General features: G+C 42.0%; 1 protein-coding gene across 1 annotated transcript in view; it reads right to left on the bottom strand.

Annotated features, from left to right (window-relative positions):
• Positions 1 to 21,540, bottom strand: part of LOC137353133 (ras-related protein ORAB-1-like) — a 50,462-nt gene that overhangs the window by 12,006 nt on the left and 16,916 nt on the right. The window contains exons 2-4 of the mRNA XM_068019161.1: positions 10,212 to 10,284; positions 6,031 to 6,126; positions 3,648 to 3,743 (exon numbers count right to left, since the gene is read on the bottom strand). Coding sequence (XP_067875262.1) covers positions 3,648 to 3,743; positions 6,031 to 6,126; positions 10,212 to 10,284 — 265 coding nt within the window. The remainder of the gene's footprint in view (positions 1 to 3,647; positions 3,744 to 6,030; positions 6,127 to 10,211; positions 10,285 to 21,540) is intronic.

Below are 21,540 nucleotides of genomic sequence, written 5' to 3'. Positions count from 1 at the left end.
AGAGTCTAATGACTGAATGTCAGTATCAGAAAAATTCAAGCCTGCATCAAAGTATTTTCACTGGACACAACTCTACAAGACTTGCCACATGTGCCAGGTTGCAGGGAATCCTCAACTGCAATAAAACCAGCACCCCAAATTCCCATACTGGTGTTTGGGGGGCCAGTGCTGGTAGATTGTGTGGGGGCTACCAGTCTCCATTACAGATGTGGTTACCCCTCCAAGAAATCTGCCATGGTAGTGGAGGGGCTAACCCAATCCTTCACCTGAAATGGGCTGCCTGCTGAAATCCAGTTAGATCAGTGTATGAATTGTACGCCCAGTATTTTTCAAAAAGGTAATCAGTAATCTGGGTACAACCCAGCTGAAGTACTCAGCCTACCACCCATAGTCACAAGGGTCTTTGGAGCAGTACCACTGGACCCTAAAGACAATGATCAGGGCATACAGCTATCAGTACCCCCATAACTGGGATTTCTTCTGTTTGCTACCAGAGACTCACCTAATGAATCCACTGGCTTTAGTTCTTTGAATTATGAACACAAGGAGAGAGGTCCTCCAAAACTAATCAAGGAAAGGTTCTTGAGACACAGCCAAATCATCCCCATTAGGCTACATCGCCATGTTCCAGAACAGCTCACAAGAGCTCGTGCAGTTGCTTAGGGACACTTATAAACCTCCCAATGAAAAGGCAGAAGGGATAAACATGCTAAAGCCAGAACATTTCAGCCCAGACACCATGTTTTGGTGTTATTACCATTACAGGGTGAACCGGTGAAAGCCCAGTTCAGTGGCCCAGAGTAATAGAGAATTAGCAAGGTGAATTATATAATTGATATCCCAGATCATGAGAAAGAGGCTGTATCACAATGTTAAACCATCACTGACAGGAAGGGGACAAAAACACAGGTCTGTCAAGCAGTCAGGAAAGAGCAGGATGAAAAAGGGACAATGAGGACTAGTTAGAGGGAGGCCTGGAGGATGCCTAAAATCAAATCTCTTATCACCTGATTAGCAAACACAAATGTTTGGGAAATTAGACAAACTATATTTGGAGAGAGAAGACCCAACAAGGCTGTTCACATTTAAAAAGGGATCTGCAGGAACAACCAGGGTACACAACCCTACACAATGTAGATGTAGGGGATTGTTATGGCAATCTCTCCATCATCCAAGTCCCAGGAAACTGACCCAGATTTGGAAGGAAATTAAAAATGAAGACCTAGAAGTTAAAGATTTAAATTCAGAAGGGAGACAATAGCTCAAGCCAAAGAAGAAAACCCCAAGCCCAAAAAGATTTGACACAGATTTGGAGGAATTGCAGTGTAGGCTGGAGCACAGACTGATTGAGCCCAGTCAAAGCAGTTGGGAGGTCCCCAGTACTGCTTGTGCACAATCTCAGATAAAACAAAACCAGAGCCTGGCTATGATGGTGACTGATGTGTGCAGTTTTTTTTTTTTTTAATTTCCTGTGGTCACATTTCATTTCATGCCATGGGAAGGTGCAAATGAGCTTTGATAATTTTCATTAATTGAGATCTGAAATTTTTTTAAAAAGCCATCCTTTCAGCTTATGATCACCTAGTTTGCTACACTATCCTACATTGCAAAGGACAGAGGGAGACAAAGTGTCTGCATTTCCCAGCACGATCCAGGAAAATTTAAAGGAACTACCCGTTCTCAGCTGAGAAATACTGCTCACTGCTATGTTTGAATCAGTGATTCATCTGACAAACCTCACCCCATCTGTGGTTTTAAGCTGGTGTTTTCTCTAGCAGAGAAGCAACTGGACTGACATGAGCAAGGCCCAAGTGGGAGACTTCCCATTCCCCCCCATTGACTGACCACCTTTGCATTCTCATGGCTACAATCAGAAACCCCATTGGAGGAAATCCACACCACTATCTCCAAGAGACTCAAACCAGTCAGCACCTCTTCAAACTAAACCTCAGCACTACTGGATTCAGCTAGAAGCCAGCCGAATGACCAAAACACCCCACAGGCTGTATACCTTTTTCTATGGACTAACTCAAGCAATCTACTTTTCCCCACTCTAACCTATGTGTAAACCTCTAGTGTGTGTGCACATAAAAAAGTTTTTTTTTTTTTTTTAAAGTTTAGGTACAATAAAAAGGTAACCTTCAAGAAAACTTGTGCTTACTTGATCATGGGAACCAAATATCTACTAAATTGGCCAGTAGATCCACTAAGGAATTAAACCTGCTGGTCAAACAAATGGGGAAACCCTGACCTCTCCTCACTTAGAGAAGGGAATATAGATTATGCTGATAAGTTGAGGAAGGATGTTTGAGTGAAACAAAACAGTGAGTTCCGAAGGGTCACTGACCCGAAACGTTAACTCTGCTTCTCTTTCCACAGATGCTGCCAGACCTGCTGAGTGAATCCAGCATTTCTTGTTTTTGTGGCAGGGACTGGTTGGGCTGAAGGGCCTGTTAACCCATTTGCATTTTATATTGCTTCTAAAATCAAAGCCATAATTCACAGTACCACTGATCTCAGGTGAAGCTGCTATGGTAATGCAAGTCAGCAACTTGATGTGGTTCTATAGGCACTGGCAGTCATTTGTTCATTTTTCTTCAGTCCTTATGGAACAGCGTACATAGACTTAGGATTGAGGGAAGAGCAAAGATTTCAAACAGAAGGGAAACATAACAGTTGAGAATCGGTGCAACCCACTAGTGATTAGCATGGTCTCAGCTTCAACACTTAATAGTTTGGAATGATAACTGAGAAATCAGTTGTAGAATTAGGATATTGACTATGGAGGATAAATAGGGTCATGGACTGGTTTGGCTACAAAGCCACTTTAATTTTGTCCACATATTGCACACAGGAATACTTGGTAAGTTGTTCTTAGTCTAGGAAGACAGAAGCTAATTGGAATGTCTTGATGAGCTTCCTGGCCAAACTCAGCAGGAATCAAATCTGGGATTCAACCCCATATTGCATTAGACAAGGTAACCTTTGCAAATTAGTCTCCTGCCGGTGGATGACTGGAGCCTCTGGGAGTACAACACCTTGTTCAGAGATTTTATTTCTCCAGTATGCACTATCCACTCAGTTTGAACAAGGTCCATACATGCAGTCAAAAGTGTAGATGTGGACTAAATGCTGGTAGCAATACCTTGGTCTTTATTCTTGGCAATGTAGTACTTCATATGCAAAGCATTTCATATAGCAGACTATATTGAAGGTTCAGAAATAAGAATCAGAAGTTAATGATAAACCACCCAACTCAAAAGGCAATCTTCAGACTAGTTAGCCACCCAAATACACTGGTTATGAACAGGAGTAAAACAGTGCCCTCAGGTTTTAAGGCAGTAACCATCTGGTCTAGATTTCCTAGAGTAGCCTCATCATTGTCTCAAGTGCATTGACTCAGGACTGCTACAATACTTTTCAGATTTGTTAATGACTTCATAAGACTAGTTTTTCCTCCTACTGATCTCAAACTATAAATGCATCCATCATAAACCAAATGGGAGATGTGATATTGCTACATCATAATAGCATTACATACCATTGTGCTGCTCCATACAGGAGAATCAGTAGAAGCAACCAATTTATATTAAAAATGCTATTCATCTTTCCAATCTCCACCCCAATAAAATGTTCTGCAGACTTACCTGATCTGTAACATCATACACAATAATAATCCCATGTGCTCCTCTGTAATAGCTAGAAGTGATGGTCCTGAATCGCTCCTGTCCTGCTGTATCCCACTGAAAATAAACAAAATGTGAAACAGTAAACTTGCAGTATTTAACAAGCTCCCAAACTGAACTTAATCATATGGTTTGTTAGTGCAGCAGCACCACTAGACTGCTTCAGAAGCAATTACAAAGTGAGTTGAAGACGATCAAAGGGAAAAAAAAGGAAATTGGTAGTCAAAGGATAACTGTAGTTCCAATATCAGCTTTAAGTATACATTGGAGAGACTCTGTATTGCAATACACGCCTGTTCAACCACTCACTCCTTCACCTCATACCCCAATGACCTGATAATTCCCATTATGATCTCCATCTTCACTCCCTCAAAGTCCAAAGGGTACAACTTGTGGATACCGGTCACACGAGTTTAGCCATCACTAGATCAGTCTGGAGCACATCAAGCATCATCAGACTGTCTGCACAGCTGTTAAAACCCCTCTACTCAAGGGTTACCCTGGAAGTGCAAGATAACCCCAGCTTCTTTCTCCTCTCCCCGCCACTCCCCTCACTACCAATAAGCACCCCTCCTGCACACTCCAAGAGTGTATGGACTTGGCGACAATTTATTCAGCTGCCTCTGCCACATCCCACTAACAACCAGCCAAACATTAGGTTTCCTACTCTTTATGCCCACTCCAGCTCATTAAGAATTTCAAAGTATCTGGAAGACAAACATTTAATGTGTTTATTTCTTAATCTTACAGGACCCAGTTGCTAGTCCTCCAATTAGGAGAAATGTGATATTTAAACTGAAGAATTTCCTTAATGTATTCATGCATCTAAACAATCAGCCCAAGCATTTAATTAGAAAGTTTCTCTAAACAGAAACTTTAGGACTGCATATTTTGCATTAGCCTTTCATCTCCCTTCACATACCTTTCACCCAAGAAAGGCCCTGCTGAATGTACTCGATCTACTGGAAGAGGTTTTTTAAAAAAAGCTAGCTTCTTCAGTCTAAAGATAATCCCAACTAGCCTGGTGAAATACAATATGCAAGTTCAACTCGAAATGATGTCAAAGCACTTTTTAGTTTGAATAAATCTGAACTAGCAAATTCCTTGTCATTCAGCTTGAAGGGAAGTTATGAGCACAGTTGGCAGTTTTAGCAAGATTGGAGTAAGAGTATTTTAAACATACTTTCCCCATAAAGATATTCATAATTACTGACTTAATAGCACACTTTGGTTGCCATACACAATGTTTGCTGTAGTGACACTTGGATCATAGTGGGTGGTGGTGGTGGGGGGGGGGGGGGGGGTCCAGTCCTTTGGAAAAGGCAAAGAGGTCCTTGGGGACTATTGATATTTGCCAAGGGCCCCCTAGAAATTGCTCCACTATAAATGGGCATTTAAAGAAATCTGAAATTCCACAACTGTACTTTAAAACTTAAAGCAGATTACATATTAGGGAAATACTAAAAGGTATGGCAGGAAACAATATTCAAAAATACATTAACAGCAAGAAAAATCTATCCATGGTTTAGTAAGGAAGTTAAGGATAGTATTAGATTAAAAGTTTATAATGTGGCCAAGAATAGTACTAAGCCTGTGGATTGAGAATGTTTTAGAAACCAAAGGGCTACCAAATTAAAAGGGGAAAGATAGAATCAGTAAGCTACACAGGAATATAAAAAGTTAAGAGTTTTACAAGTACATAAAGGGAGAGTAGCTCAAGTAAATATTGGTCCTTTAAAAAGGCAGAGAGCAGAAATTAGGAAATTGCAGAGACATTGAATAAATAGTGTCAGTAGAAGACAATTTACATACCAGGGGGGTAATAGAGGCTAATAAGGGGAGTGAGGAACTTCAGTAATTATCAGAGAAAAAGTATGAGAAAGTCAAGGGACTAAATGCAACAAATCCCAGGACATGATGGCCTACATCCTAGGTTTCTAAGTCACGTAGCTGCACAGATAGTGGTGTGCTGGTTATGATTCACTTCCCCCATCCCCAAAAAGGAGGAGTCTAGATTTCTGGAACAGTTCCAGTAAGATTGAAAGTTAGCAAATGTAACTGCTATTCAAGCAAGGAGAGGAAACAAGGAACTATAGGCCAGCTCTATGGAGGGATCACATTTACAAAGGATTAATCCTTCCGTTGACTGATGTACCATAATGAACGGGTGAAAGTTAATTGAGCTTTACTGCAAAAAAATTAAAAGCAAATGTAAAGCTTAAAAGTGACTTTTCCTTTAATGGTCACTTCGATTGTACAGACACCAATTTCTGCACAAGCCACAATGCACACACTACAGTTGAGCCAGATAATTAAAGTAGATCTATTTGCAAGCTATACTTACAATCTGTAGCTTAATGGTTTTACCCTCTAGTTCTATGGTTCTGATTTTGAAGTCGACACCAATGGTACTGATGTAGCTTTCCGTGTATGTGTCATCCTGAAAGAAACAAAAACTAGTAAGGGGAAGTGAGGTGGCAGTGCCAACATCCAGGTCATGAAAGATCAGTCAAACTGCTTGACAATGTTACATGGTACATTTCAATCTGTTACATTAAGGGTATAGTAGCATAGTTATATTATTGGATAGTAATCTGGAAGCCTGGACAAATCTGGAGACAAGTTCAAATACCACCTGAAATTTTAGACAATTAAAATTTTAAAAATCTGAAATATAAAGCTAGATCTGTAATGACCATGAAATTATCAGATTGTCACTGTAAACCCAGCTAGTTTACCAATGTCACTCTAATCTGACTTGTGACTAGACCCACCTCAATGTGGTTGACTTACTTGGCCTCAAATAGTCCAGCAAGCCACTTTGTAATCAAGGTCCACCACCACCTTAGAGGGCAATTAGGGATGGGTATTAAATGGTGGCCTTGCCAGTGAAAAAAAACATGGCACCTACTCAATCAGAAAAGATCTTTCATGCCATCAGGTACAAGATATTCAATTATTGGATTTTAGAAATAGAAAAAAGGGCAGAGGCACAGTAGATCAAAAAGGTAGATGGATACAAAAGCTCTGAAATTCCCCCAAAAAATGTGATGGGTAAAAACTGAGCAAAGAATACAACCATCAGAAAAAGTGAACAGGCTGGGACCCTTCCCTAAAAAAATGACCTGGAGGTCTTAAATTGTGAAAGGTTGAATAGGGTACACAAAGATGCTTCCACTTATGGGAGAGATCACAACTAGAGATCATAAATATAGAAGTCACTAATAAAATCAATAGAAATTCAGGAAACACTTCAGGGAATGATATGGAATTCACCACCACAAGGAGTAGTGCATTAAGGGGAAGCTATGCAAGTACAAGGGAGAAAATGAAATAGGATATGCAGATATGATTAGTTAAAGTAGGGCTGCAGGAGGCTTGTGTGGAGCAAACGATATAGGCTGGGCCAAATGGCCTGTTTCATTGCTGTAAAACTAATTTCTAGAATGGGTGCCTGGAATTCACTGTCCAGATCTGAGGCAGAAAACACAACTTAAAAGTTGAGGACTTACACCTGAACTGCTGTAACCTGCAAGGCTACAGAACAGGTGCTGGAAGATGGGATTAGACTGAATGGCTAGTTTTCAGATGGCAGACATGGGCTGAATGGCCTCTTTCTGTGCTGTAAATTTTCTATGGTTCTCTGGGTTGGAGTTTACCAATGAAATTATAGATTTCTCAAAAATCTGTGGCAGCATACAAGACAATTATTGCATGTAGTCAATCTTCCTTAGATACAGGGATGGTGCCATAGAAGTGGGAGAATTACAAATGTTATACCCTTGTTCAAAGAAAGGGTGCAAGAATAAGCCCAGCAACTACAGGTGGGAAAGCTGTTAGAAATGATAATCTGGGACAATATAGATTAAGTAAAGCCAGCACAGATTTAAGGTCAAACAATGTAACTTGCAATAGGCAGAGTACTGACTGTACTCAACCAGCCCATACTTGCAAGTCAGAACACAAATGTCTAATGTGCAATTCATGATTGGACAGCACTTATTGAACAAACTAAAAAAGTGCACCAAGAATACTAACAACTAATTTAAAGATTCAGTTGGGCTTGCAATGTGGCTCACTTGTGCTTGCTAGAAGTTACATACATTCATATGCAGGGACTTGTCTTCTATAGGCAAGACAACTAGGCACTGCACCTTTTTAAAAAAAAAGGTCAGGGGAACGATAGTTTCCTGGTGTATTCTCCATGACAATGTCTTGGGAGTCAACTTGCCAACCAATCAGCATCCTTTTCTCATACAGTACAAGTTGTTTCTCCCTTTGGCATTCTTGCATCTGGCTTGGTGCAAGATAAAATGTTTCAATGTCTTTCAGTAATACTCAAGTCCTGTACTACCAAGGTGACCATTTCGAACGAGTTTTTCCTGACGTAGTAACAGAGGGTCATGCAGTTTGCATACATGGACTTCCAAAAATGCATTTGATGAAGTGCCACACAGCTGGTCAGTAAAGTTAGAGCCCAAAAGGGACAATAGTAGCATGGATACAAAGTTGGCTAAGTGACCGGGGTGGGGGAGGGAGGAGGAGAGAAAAAAAAAAAAAGAGTGGTGAATGGTTGTTTTTCTGGATCGGAAGGTATACAATGGGGTCCCCTGGGAGTCAGTATTAGGACCACTGCTTTTCTTGATCTATAGTTGATGGCCTATTGGGTGTACAGGGCACAATTTCAAAATCTGCTGTTAAGCTTGAAATCGCGAATAGTGGATATTGATAGGCTTGCAGAATGGGCAGACAGGTGGCAAATGAAATTTAATGCAGAAACGCATGAAGTGATTCATTTTGGTAGGAATGATTAGGAGTAATACAAAATAAAAAAAAGGGTACAATTCTAAGAGGGGTTCAGGAGAAGGACTGGCGATAAGTATGCACAAACCATTGAAGGTGGCAGGGCATGTTGAGAAAGCACAGGACATACTGGACCCTGGGCTTTAGAAATAGGGGAGTATACAAAAACAAAGTTGATAAATTTGTATAAAATCCTAGTTCGGTCTCAAAATATAATTCCAGGCATCACACTCAAGGACGTGAAGGCATTAGAGTATGCAGAAGATTCACGAGAATAGTTCCAAGGATGAGGAACTTCAGTTACATGGACAGACTGGGAAACTGCCCTAGCTTCAGAAGCTTAATTTTGAACCTTTCACATGAGGGGACTGGACAAAAGTAGATAGAGAAACTGTTCCCATTGGAGGAAGTGTCAAGAGCACAGGACCACTGCTTTGTGATTGGCCAAAGCAGCAATGGTGACTGAGGGAAAAATTTTTAAACATGCAGTAAGTGGTTAGCATCTGGAATGCACTGCCCAAGTAGAATGGAGGCAGATTCAATCATGGCTTTTAAAAGGGAATTGGACAATTATCTAAGTGAAAAATTTTGCAGGGCTACAGTAGAAGGTAGGGGAGTGGGACTAGCCGAGTTGCTCTTAGAGCTGGCACAGACAATGGGCTGAATGGCTTCCTTCTGTGATGTAACTGTTCTATGATTTTCATTGCAGGAATGGTAGAACATTCAGTTTATATGGAGGATTACAAGTTTAATTGCTCTAGATACATGAGCAATACCAACAAGGAGGAAGCTTAACTGTTAAAAAGCTATGAGAATGCCCTACAGCCTCAAGAATTGTACTTGATTTTTCTCTTCTCCCAAGGAGTCATCTGTGGTGACAAGGAAAAGTGTGTGTAATGCAAGCATAAGTAAATTAAATGCTGAACCTCTACCTACATTGAAACAGGTAGGAGTAAAAAAAAAAAAAAATCCTTAGAAGGAACACAGTTCTAGACATTGTTACTGCTGGCCAATAAACCCTAATGACTGAAAAGTGTGGGTGACAAACTAAACTGTAGAAGTAGCACATAAAAGTATTAGAGCATCACAGCTCCAGAATCAAAGCTGAAATCTGCACAAGGAAAGGCCTGAGGCCATTTTATAGCAATTCAAAGAAGTTTATACCAAGTTGGGGCAGTGAGGCTCTATTCTGCAATACTTCATAGCAATAGTAAGCAGTTTGAGCTGCTGGGTCTAACATTAAAACTCTACTGCAGATAGAAATTCTGCAAGATTGGAAAGAATGAACTTCCTAGATCACATGTTCTACAATTCCTTCCTTAAGCCTGTCCACCTCCAACCAAGCTTTTGGTCACCCTTCCTAATTACTCCATCTGACCTGGCATTCATTTTGGACATCTTTGAAGCCTCTTGGTGTCTTTATCATGTTAAAGGTGAAAACCAAGTCAAAGTCACCATTGCAGTAGATGGAGCCAAGAGCACTGCAATCACTTTAGGCACTTTGAATTCAGTGGACTTGCACTGTCAAACACAGCAACTTCAAGCAGTCATTCCAATCACAAATATTCAACACGAGTGAATAACTAAAAAAAAATGTTAAAGCCAACTTCAAAACTGGGATAGGGTGGAGGAAGGCTACAGCTTTAATTTGACTTTCCAGCATTGGGAAACAAAACACAGGAGTGACAATGTCAGTCAAGATTTTAAACACAAGGGACTTACAGCAAACCGGAGCAGCAGACAAGACTTGCCGACACCAGAGTCTCCAATGAGAAGCAGCTTGAACAAGTAGTCACTTTGGATTAAAAAAAAAAAAGAGAAATTGTTAGAGCAATAACTCAATTACAGCAAAAAATGTCAAAGAAAATCTCTCCAATAAAGATTAAAAATGTAAACCCCAATATAACTGCTTCCCCTCCCACAGCTATAATTTTCTTCACCCAAAATCTCATCAGGTGCAGCCTGTGAAAGAGTATATTAAAGCAGTACACAATTTTTCTTTAAGGTGCTTTAAGATACCTTTTAACTAAATAGACTCTACAAACAAAGCTGCCTCAATTGATGCAAGTGATCAGCAGATCCTACCAAGTTAAAATAAGCTGTTACTTAATGGATAAGCACCTTTTTCCTCCTTGTACCCATTTTCTCACTTCAAATGCATATTTAAACTAGGTACCTGCCCTGCCAGCACCAGGCTCTCTGGTAATGTGACCGATTGGGCACCCTTCATGCAATGGTCAGGTTATTCATTGATTTGGGAGATCAGGACAGCTAAATCCAATTCTGTACACATTTTTACAAGTCAGTTTGCTGACTGATTTCCCTCCCTCAGTTCAGCACAGCCTAGTTGGTTATGCTCACTTGATGCTCCAGTGGAGATGTGCTAAAATCAGCAGGGACCGAAGAACTTGGGTCTGTATGGCTATGAAATCAGGCAGCACTATTATCCCAGAGAATAGATCAGGTGATTTCTTATATACAAAAAAAGGGGCAAAAATATAGGGGAGGTGGTGGCACAGTGGTATTGTCACTGGACTAGTAACCCAGAGCATTGCTCTGGGGACATGGGCTCAAATCCAACCACAGCAGAAGGTGGAATTTGAGTTCAATTAATAAACCTGGAATTAAAAAGCTAGTATAATGGTGACCATGAAGCCATTGTCGATTGTTGTAAAAACCCATCTGGTTCACCAATGTCCTTTAGGGAAGGAAATCTGCTGTCCTCACCTGGCCTACATGTGACTCCAGACCCACAGCAATGTGGTTAACTCTTACATGCCCTCCGAAATAGCCTAGCAAACCCCTCAGTTGTATCTAACCACTACAAAGTCAACAAAAATGAAACCACAGACCACCCAGCATCGACCTAGGCACTGGAAACAATGGCAAACCCAGTCTTGTCGACCCTGCAAAATCCTCCTTACTAACATCTGGGGGGCTTGTGCCAAAGTTGAGAGCTGTCCCACAGACGAGTCAAGCAACAGCCTGACAGCCATACTCATGGAATCATATCTGACAATGTCCCAGACACTGCCATCACCATCTCTGGGTATGTCCTGTCCCACTGGCAGGACAGACCCAGCAGAGGTGGTGGTACAGTGGTATACAGTCAGGAGGGAGTTGCCCTGAGAGTCCTCAACATCAACTCTGGACCCCATGAAGTCTCATGGCATCAGGTCAAACATGGACAAGGAAACCTCCTGCTGATTACCACCTACTGTCCTCCCTCAGCTGATGAGTCAGTACTTCTCCATGTTGAACAGCACTTGGAGGAAGCACAGAGGGTGGCAAGGGCACAGAATGCACTCTGGGGGACTTCAATGTCCAGCATCGAGAGGCTCTGTAGCACCACTACTGACTGAGCCCTAAAGGACATATCTGCTAGACTGGGTATGCAGCAGGTGGTGAGGGAACCAAGAGGGGAATATACTTGATCTCGTCCTCACCAATCTGCCTGCCACAGATGCATCTGTCCATGACAGTGTTGGTTGGAGTAACCACAGCACAGTCGTTGGAGAGACGAAGTCCCACCTTCACATTGAGGATACCCTCCATCAAGTTGTATGGCACCACATGCTAAATGGGATAGATTTTGAACAAATTTAGCAATGCAAAACTGGGCATCCATGAGGCACTGCAGGCCATCATTGCCCAGCATATCCCCCACTCTATTACCATCAAGCCAGGAGACCAACCTTGGTTCAAAGAGTGCAGGAGGGCATGCCAAAAGCAGCACCAGGCATATCTCAAAATGAGGGGTCAACCTGGTGAAGCTACAACAGAGGACTGTGTGCCAAACTGCATAAATAGCATGTGATAAACAGAGCCAAGCAATTCCATAACCAACAGATCAGATCTAAGCTCTGCAGTCCTGCCACATCCAGCCATGAATGGTGGACAATTAAACTGCTGGAAGAGGTGGTTCCACAAATATCCCCATCCTCATAATGGGGAGCCCAGCAGTGCAAAAGACAAGGCTGAAGCATTTGCAACAATCTTCAGCCAGAAGTGCAGAGTTGACGATCTATCTCTGCCTCCTCCTGAAATCCCCAGCATCACATGCCAGACTTCAGCCAATTCGATTCACTGCATGTGATATCAAGAAACAACTGAAAGCACTGGATACTGCAAAGGATATGGGCCCTGACAAAATTCTGGCAATAGTACTGAAGACCTGTGCTCCAGAACTTGCTGCACGCCTAGCCAAACTGTTCCAGTACAGCTTGGAACACTGGCATCTACCCTGAAATGTGGAAAATTGCCCAGGTATGTCCTGTACACAAAAAGCAGGACAAGTCCAACCTGACCAATAACTGCCCAATCAGCAGTAAAGTGATGGAAGGTATCAGTGCCATCAAGTGGCACTTATTTAGCGATAACCTGCTCAGTGATGCTCAGTTTGGGTTCCACTAGGGCCACTCAGCTCCTGACCTCATTACAGCCTTGGTTCAAACATGGACAAAAGAGCTGAACTCAAGAGGTGAGGCGAGTGACTGCCCTCAACATCAAGGCAGCATTTGACAAGAGTATGGTATCAAGGAGCCCTAGCCAAACTGAGGTCAATGGGAATCGGGGGAAAACCCTCCGCTGGCTGGAGTCATACCTAGCACAAAGGAAGATGGTCGTGGTTGTTGGAGGCCAATCATCTGAGCTCCAGGATATCACTGCAGGAGTTCCTCAGGGTAGTGTCCTAGGCCCAACCATCTTCAGCTGCTTCATCAATGACCTTCCTTCAATCATAAGGTCAGAAGTGGGGATGTTCACTGATGAATGCACAATGTTCAACACCATTCGTGACTCCTCAGATACTGAAGCAGTCCGTGTAGAAATGCAGCAAGACCTGGACAATATGAAGGCTTGGGCTGATAAGTGGCAAGTAACATTTGTGCCACACAAGTGCCAGGCAATGACCATCTCCAATAAGAGAATCTAACCATCTCCCCTTGACATTCAATGGCACTTGCTGAATCCCCCACTAACATCCTAGGGGCTACCATTGACCAGAAACTGAAGTAGCCATATAAATACCATGGCTACAAGAGGTCAGAAGCTAGGAATCCTGAGGAGTGTAACTCCCCAGAGCCTGTCCATCTACAAGGCACAAGTCAGGAGTGTGATGGCATACTCCACTTGCCTGAATGGGTGCAGCTCCACACCATCTAGGAGAAAGCAGCTCACTTGATTGGTACCCCATCTACATTTCACTCCCTCCACCACTGACAGTGGCGGCAGTGTGTACCATCTACAAGATGCACTGAAGCAACACACCAAGGCTCCTTAGACAGCACCTTCCAAACCCATGACCTCTACCAACTAGAAAGACAAGGGCTGCAGATGCATGGGACCACCACCTGTAAGTTCCCACCCAAGTCACACCATCCTGACTTGGAACTACATCGCCAATCCTTCAGTCACTAGGTCAAAATCCTGGAACTCTTCCCAACAGCACTGAATGTACCTAACGCACATGGACTGCAGCAGTTCAAGAAAGCAGCTCACCAAGGGCAATTAGGGATCGGCAATCAATGCTGGTCTGGCCAGCGACACCCACATCCCATGAAATAAAAAGAGATTTGTATCCTGCCCAATAGCATCAAGTCAGCACTTTATATAGTAGGAAACCCTTTTCCTCTTTCAATGCCTAATTCACAAGCAGCCTAGAACAATGCTACTCAGGATCGCCAATATATATTTACTTAAACTTGCAATCCCTTGGGAATGCAAATACTGATGGTCAACTAATCAGGCTGTAATCTACCACCCTATTGCAGTGTTGATTAGGTTAAGCCCTCAGCTCACCATGGCAAAAAGCTCCTGATCTCGAAACAAAAACATGCTAGGAACTTAAAAGGACAGTTGGGAAAGGCAGCTACACATGGCCTGCTTCTGTGCTGTAATATTCTAGGCAATCAGGCCCTTCATGTCTTTGCCAGCCAAAAAGACATCTAGCCCAATTTCTCTTTCCAGCTTTCTGTAGCCCAGAAGGCTACAGCACACTTGAAGTAACTACCCAAGCATTTTTTTTTTTTTAAGTTTCTGCATCTACCATCCCGAGTTCCAGACCTCCATCACCCAATGGGTGAAAAAAATCAACTCCTCTAAATCTTCTGCCTTAAATCTCCTCAGCCTCTTTTGTTCCAACGAGAGCTCCAGCCTATCCAATCTTCCCTCAGCTAAAATTATCCAGTCCAGGCAACATTCTCAAATCTGCTCTGGGATTATCACATTCTTCCTCTAATGGAAAGAGAATAGTATGCAGTACTCTTAACTGTGGCCTAGTGTTTTGTACAGTTCTAGCACAACCTTTGATTTATTCCATGCCTTGGATAATGAGGTATCCTGTCACCTACAGGGAATTTGTGGACATACACCAGGTTCCTCTTTCCTCCACATTTCAGTATTGTACTGTTTACCATGTATGCCCTCCCAAATGCTTTACTACTTGTGAATTCCATTTACCACTTTTCTGCCCACCTGACCAGTACATTGCTATCCATAGCTTTCTTTCTCACTATCAATTTTTGTATCACTTGCAAACTTTAGTTATGCCTCCTAAATTTAAGTCCAAATCAGACAGACACTCACACACTGTCCCCATTGTTAAGACAGATGCAAAGTATTCAGTAAGAACTATGCCCATATCTTCTGCCTCCACTGTATTACTCAATTATAGTACTAAACAGGTTCTGTTAACAAGCACATCACCTGCCTGAATTCAAATGTGCATGAGTTACCTAGGATAACAAATGCTACATCTGAAAATGGAATTAGCAAGGTTGAATTATGTACCAGAGAATTCTGGGCATCATTTATAATGGAGTATTCCTTGCATGGTGAAAACTTTACCTATCGTTATTGAACTCCAATTGAGGGGACCCAAAGAACTGCAGACATCAAAAAAAGTTTGGTTGGGTGTTTTGGGGAAACTGGTTCCCTCATTTGCCTTTCTCCACCCCACCCCCTCAAAAGGAAGAATGATTGTTTTCCAATGTTGCACCAGTTGCTGCAATTTCAACTTGTGGAATGGGTTAAAAAAGTCAGCAAAAGCTAGATTTCAAAAAGTTAAATATTTTCTGCAACATGCAGAGTGAAGATCAACCCAAATTTAATTATACACATCTAGCAAAGTGAAGTAGGCACATTTCAATACTGATTAGCTCACCAGCATGAAAACTATTGCTCTCCAAAGATGCTGCCTGATCAGTTTCTAGTAATTTTTCATATTTTAGTACTATTTGTATGGAATAGCTACAGACTGATGCTGTTCACTTAATGCAGCCAACAATTAATGAGAAGGCAGTCTTTTTGGTTAAGGAATAATCTGTAGTAAGAATGGGCCAATTTTTGCCAAGTAATGGAAGACAAACAGCACAGGTGGCAGCTATTTGGCCCAGAGTTCACGATGGCTGTCCGGAGCAGTGCTGTTCAAGTGACAAGAAACTGCAGGCATGACCAATTTAGCTTAAAACAAAACCAAATCAGTCTGCTAGTCTTGCTGTTGGTTTGGAGACTGCCAAAGTCAATACCTTTTTGGCTAGCAATCAGCCAATATTGGGGTCCAACTGGCATCAGTCCAATTGACTTATTAGATGCAGCATCAGATGTAGTTTAGCAAAATTTCAATATCTTCTGCAGTCAGGTTGCCATTATCTGTGTAGCTCAACTCTCAAGTTGGACTTCAGTGACTGAAATACTTACTGTCCAGTCACAAAGCTTACCCAATTCTCTTGCATTACAGCAAGATATGCTTTTATGCGTGCTATGCCATATGATACACTGCATCATTCTTGGACAGCTCCACTTTATGATGTGCAGGTGTTTTAATCACTGTTAACAGGACAAGTCTAAACTAACAAACAGTCAGAGGTTAAAGTTTAAATTGCTGTTGGCAAGGGAAACGTGCAGATTAGAAAGTGTTTGAAATTCCCAGGTCCAAAAGGGATGCTTAAAACAATCTTGCATTTACAGATTTCTCTCCCTAGACTAAACAAATTATCTAAAGAACTTCCATTGAATTTTCTACATTCTTAAACCACTGCATACAATTATCTCCACCCTCCAACATCTGTGCTGCAGCCGCTCAAAGTGGAGAACTTGAACTTATGTAGAGGCTTTCCTAATCTCAGGATACCCAAAGTCCCTTATAGCCAATGAAATACTTCCAAATGCAGTCATGTAAAGCAGGAAATGTAGTCAGGTCCTATAACCAACAATTAAATTACTAGATGGTCTGTTTTAGTGATGTTAGTTGAGGGACAAATATTGGCCAGGACACAGAATTCCCCAACTCTTCAAATAATGCCATAGGATCTCAAATTGACTTGAGGTAGATAGCCCACACTTCCTTTGTTGTGCATGTTTTTTTTTTTGCACAGTAACTCAATAGCAGATTTGTGTTCAGCCTCATGGAAACTTGCTGTGCAGCTTAGAGAAAATATCAGAGCCTTTGTTTAGCTGATCAGAAAGATATCACCTACTACAGTAGTCTGCTTTGCTGAAGCATCAGTCTAGCTCATGCTTGCCTCTGGAGTGAGGCTTGAATTACACAAACAGAAAATAGGAGCAGCAGTAGGCTATTCAGCCCTGCTCTTTCTTTCATTATGATCATGGCTGATCATCCAACTCTGTAGTTTGTTCCCACTTTTGCCCCATACCTGTTAGACCCAAGAGCTAACTCCTTTTTGAAAACAATTTTTGGCCTCAACTGCTTTCTGTGGTAGTGAATTCCATAGGCTCACCACTCTGGGGGAAGAAATTTCTCCTCATCTCAGTCCTGAAAGGTTTACCCCATTTCCTTAGACTTTGACCCCTGGTTCTGGGGTCCCACCATCAGGAACATCCTTCCTGCATCTACCCTGTCAAGTCCTGTTAGAATTTTATAGATTTCTATGAGATCCCCCCTCACTCTTCTGAACTCCAGCAAATATAATCCTAACCAACTCAATCTCTCCTCAGGTCAGTCCCACCATCCCAGGAATCAGTCTGGTAAACCTTTGCTGCACTCCCTCTATAGCAAGAACATCCTTCCTCAGATAAGGAGACCAAAACAGCACACAATATTCCAGGTGTGGCCTCACCAAGGCCCTGTATAATTGCAACAAGACATCCCTGCTTCTGTACTCTAATCCTCACTATGAAGGATAACAAACCATTTGCTTTTTTTTTTAAAAACCGCCTGTTGCGCCTGCATGCTTACCTTCAGCGACTGGTGTATGAGAACACCCAGGTCTCTGCATATTCCCTTCAGTTTTGGGTCAAATAATCTGCCTTCCTGTTTTTTGCTACCAAAGTGGATAACCTCACATTTATCCACATTATACTGCATCTGCCATGCATTAGCCCACTCATTCAACTTGTCCAAATCACCCTGAACCCTCTCTGCATCCTCCTCACAACTCACCCTCCCACCCAGTTTTGTGTCATCAGCAAATTTGGAGATATTACATTTAGTTCCCTCATCGAAATCATTTATATATTGCGAATAACTGGGGTCCTAGCATCAATCCCTGCAGTACCCCACTAGTCACTGCCTGCCATTTGGAAAAACACCCACTATCCCTGTTTAGTGTCTGCCAACCAATTTTCTATCCATCGCAATGCACTACCCCCAATCCCACCACTTTAATTTTACATGCTATTCTCTTGTGGGACTTTGTCGAAAGCCTTCTGAAAGTCCAAATAAACCACATCCACTGGCTCCCCCTCATCAACTCTACTAGTTACATCCTCGAAGAATTCAGATTTGTCAAGCATGATTGCGCTTTTGTAAATCCATGCTGACACTGCCCGATTCTACCACTGTTCTCCAAGTGCTCTGCTATAAAATCTTTGATCATGGATTCTAGAATTTTCCCCACTACCGATGTCAGGCTGACTGGTCTAATTCCCTGCTTTCTCTCCAACTCTCTTTTTAAATAGTAGGGTTACATTAGCTACCCTCCAATTTGTAAGAACTGTTCGAGTCTATAGAACCTTGGATGACCAATGCATCCACTATTTCTAGGGCCACTTCCTTAAGTACTCTGGGATGCACATCAGGCCCTGGAGATTTATCAGCCTTTAATCCCATCAATTTCCCCAACACCATTTCTCTACTAATACAGATTTCTTTTAGTTCCTCTCACTAAGCCCCGTGTTCCCCAACATTTCTGGTATGATATTTGCATCCTTTGTGAGGACTGAGCTAAAGTATGCATTTAGTTGGTTAGCCATTGCTTTAATCCCATAATAAATTCCCCTGATTCTGATTGTAAAGGGACCTACATTTGCCTTCACCAATCTTTCTCTTCACATACCTATAGAAACTTAGTTTATGTTCCCTGCAAGCTTGCTCTCACTATTTTCCCCTTCTTAATCAATCCCTTGGTCCTCCTTTGCTGAATTCTAAACTACTCCCAATCCTCAGGTCTGGTTTTTCCTGGCAAATTTATATGCCTCTTCCTTGGATCTAATTGGATGGCAAGCTGCCATCTTGGGCAGTGGGTAGCACTCATCTCCCAAGTGTTCAAACTACAATCCAGGATTTGCACATATCATCCAGACAGTGTTCAGTCTAGGGTTAGCAAGTGCTACCTTCAAATGAAGTTAATCAAGGCTCAGTCTGCCCTTTCTGGCACTATTAAAACAGGAGACTCCCTTCAAGCACTAGCTAGCATTCCTCTTAAAAAGGGACAGCTAATGGCTCCTTTCAATGTAGTAAACTGTATTCGCTGCTCACAACAAGGTCCCCTCTACATTGGAGATGCCAAAAGCAGACTGGGTGACCGCTTTGCAGAATACTGCTGCTCAGTCCGCAAGCAGGACCCTGAGCTTCTGGTTGCTTGCCATTTTAACATTCCCCCCTGCCCTCGTGCTCACATCTCGATCATGGGCTTGCTGCAGTGTTCCATTGAACATCATTGCAAGCTCGAGGAACAGCATCTCATTTACCAATTAGGCACACTACAGCCTGCAGGACTGAACATGGAGTTCAATCATTTCAGAGCATGACAGGCCCCCCATTTTACTTGTTACAAACAAAATTAAAAAGTATGTTTATTTTGCACCTTAGTTTGTTCAGTTTGCTTACCCACTGATTTTTTTTTTCATGTTTGTACTTGCTGCTGTTCAATATTCAGTACATTAACACCCTACCTGTACTAATGCTTTGTCTTTCAACACACCATTAACATAGTTTGCCTTTGCTCCATGACCTTTTGGTCAGCTATGTGACCTTGTCCAATCTACACCTTCTCCTTTGTTATCTCTTGCCCCACCCCACTTGCTTATAACCTGTGACTTTTCTAATATTTGCCAGTTCCGAAGAAGGGTCACTGACCCAAAACGTTAACTGCTTCTCTTTTCACAGATGCAGTCAGACCTGCTGAGTATTTCCAGCATTTCTTGTTTTTATTTCAGATTTCCAGCATCTGCAGTATTCTATTATAATGGAATCAGTGCTGCTTGTGAAATCTTGTGCAAAATGGCAACTGCACTTCAAAAGGAATTAAAGTATGAAGTGACATTGGAGTACTCCAGAAAAGTACTACATAAATAAACTGTCCTCTGGCTTAAAGTTACTTCATGAAAAGAACAAAAATACTTTGTTCTACAGTCAGGAGTTCATCAATTTCACCAAAAGAAAATTAGAGTTAAAGTGAATGGAATTAGAAGTCAATGTTGTCTTGAATAGGCATTTGACTTGGTCATGAGTGACTGAAATTCACATGCTGACTTCAAACTTCAGCAGTTAGACTCATTTCCATTTAAGGACACAAGAGTAAGTCAAATGTCAGAAATATCAGGGTCAGAAGTGTTTCCGTTCATTAAGATTCCTTAGTTCATCATGTATCTTTCATAGTCAGATTTTTCCTGAGGATTCAGCAAGTCAATATTCAACCCAAAGTTAATTATCCACTCTTGCTCTTCTGGAAAGAAGCCAACACCCCAAAAGTGGCTCAGTACAATTTGTAGGTCTACAGTTTAGAAATTGAACTCAAGGACAATATTGGGGGGGGGGGGGGGGGGGGGGGGAAAAGAGAAAAGAGAGAGAAAGAGGAAAGAGAGAGAGAGAGCAGGAAAGAAGGAAAGGAGAGACATTTGGAACATAGTTGAAGGAACAGCTGCAGGCAAGGGTAGAGATATCCCACCACACTGAATAAAGAGTGTACCAAAAATACATCTCCTGGGCTTCTCAGTCATGCATTCCAGCTGCAGTTGCCAACCCACTGGGCTCCCCTACACCTGAAGGAGCCTGAAGCCTCAGATTCTTGAGCAGTTCACATATTCATCTGCAGTCTAGTATCTAGCAGAGTACAATGGCTTCATTTTTAGCAGTTCATAAAAGGCTGGTCATTTCAGAGAAATGAAGACCCCAAGCAGCAGTCAGCCATTAATTCAATTGGTCACATTTCCATTGCAAAATGGTCCACAGATGAACAGTATGCAGTTCTATTAATCCCTGACCCTCAATATGCACCACTGGACCAAAGGAAGCAGATTTGGGAACTAGCTTCATGAATTGGTTTGAAGAAAAATTACATTTAAAAAGGCATGATGGTAGCAGACTGAAAAATTCACTGGAGGCTGGACTTGAAAAGCCAATTCTATTTTGTCTGAATTAGGGCTCATTTGGATTCTTTAGCTTTTAAAAAAGAATGTGATTCAAGAGATTACAGGATTTGATTCAAGGGGCATTAGAATATGGATTTCAAGTGCTAGTTTCTTCCAAATCTTGGCCTTGCTTCTGTTGTACAATCTATACTTTTTCCTTGAACTCTCCATTCTTCCCTTCCCCCACTCCTTTACCTCACCACAGTTTACTTTCAGCTAATTAGGCCCCACGGTCTGGAATTAACTCCCTAAACCCTTCAGTACTCATTTCATTTTAAAATACTCTAAAATCCACTTTTGAGAAATGCTTAGGTCATCCCTCCCTACATCATCTCAGGCTCAGCATGTTTGATTAAAATCCAAATCACTTGACTGTAGTGGCTTAAGGAGGCAGCTCACCACCTTCAAGGGCAACAAGGATGGGCAACAAATGCTGGCCTTGCTAGCGATGCCCATATCC

The sequence above is a fragment of the Heterodontus francisci genome, chromosome 40 (genome assembly GCF_036365525.1).
Source record: "Heterodontus francisci isolate sHetFra1 chromosome 40, sHetFra1.hap1, whole genome shotgun sequence".
In the NCBI taxonomy this organism is placed as follows: domain Eukaryota; kingdom Metazoa; phylum Chordata; class Chondrichthyes; order Heterodontiformes; family Heterodontidae; genus Heterodontus; species Heterodontus francisci.
The sequence above is the reverse complement of the archived record's forward strand: the minus strand, read 5'-3'. Positions and strand labels throughout refer to the sequence as shown.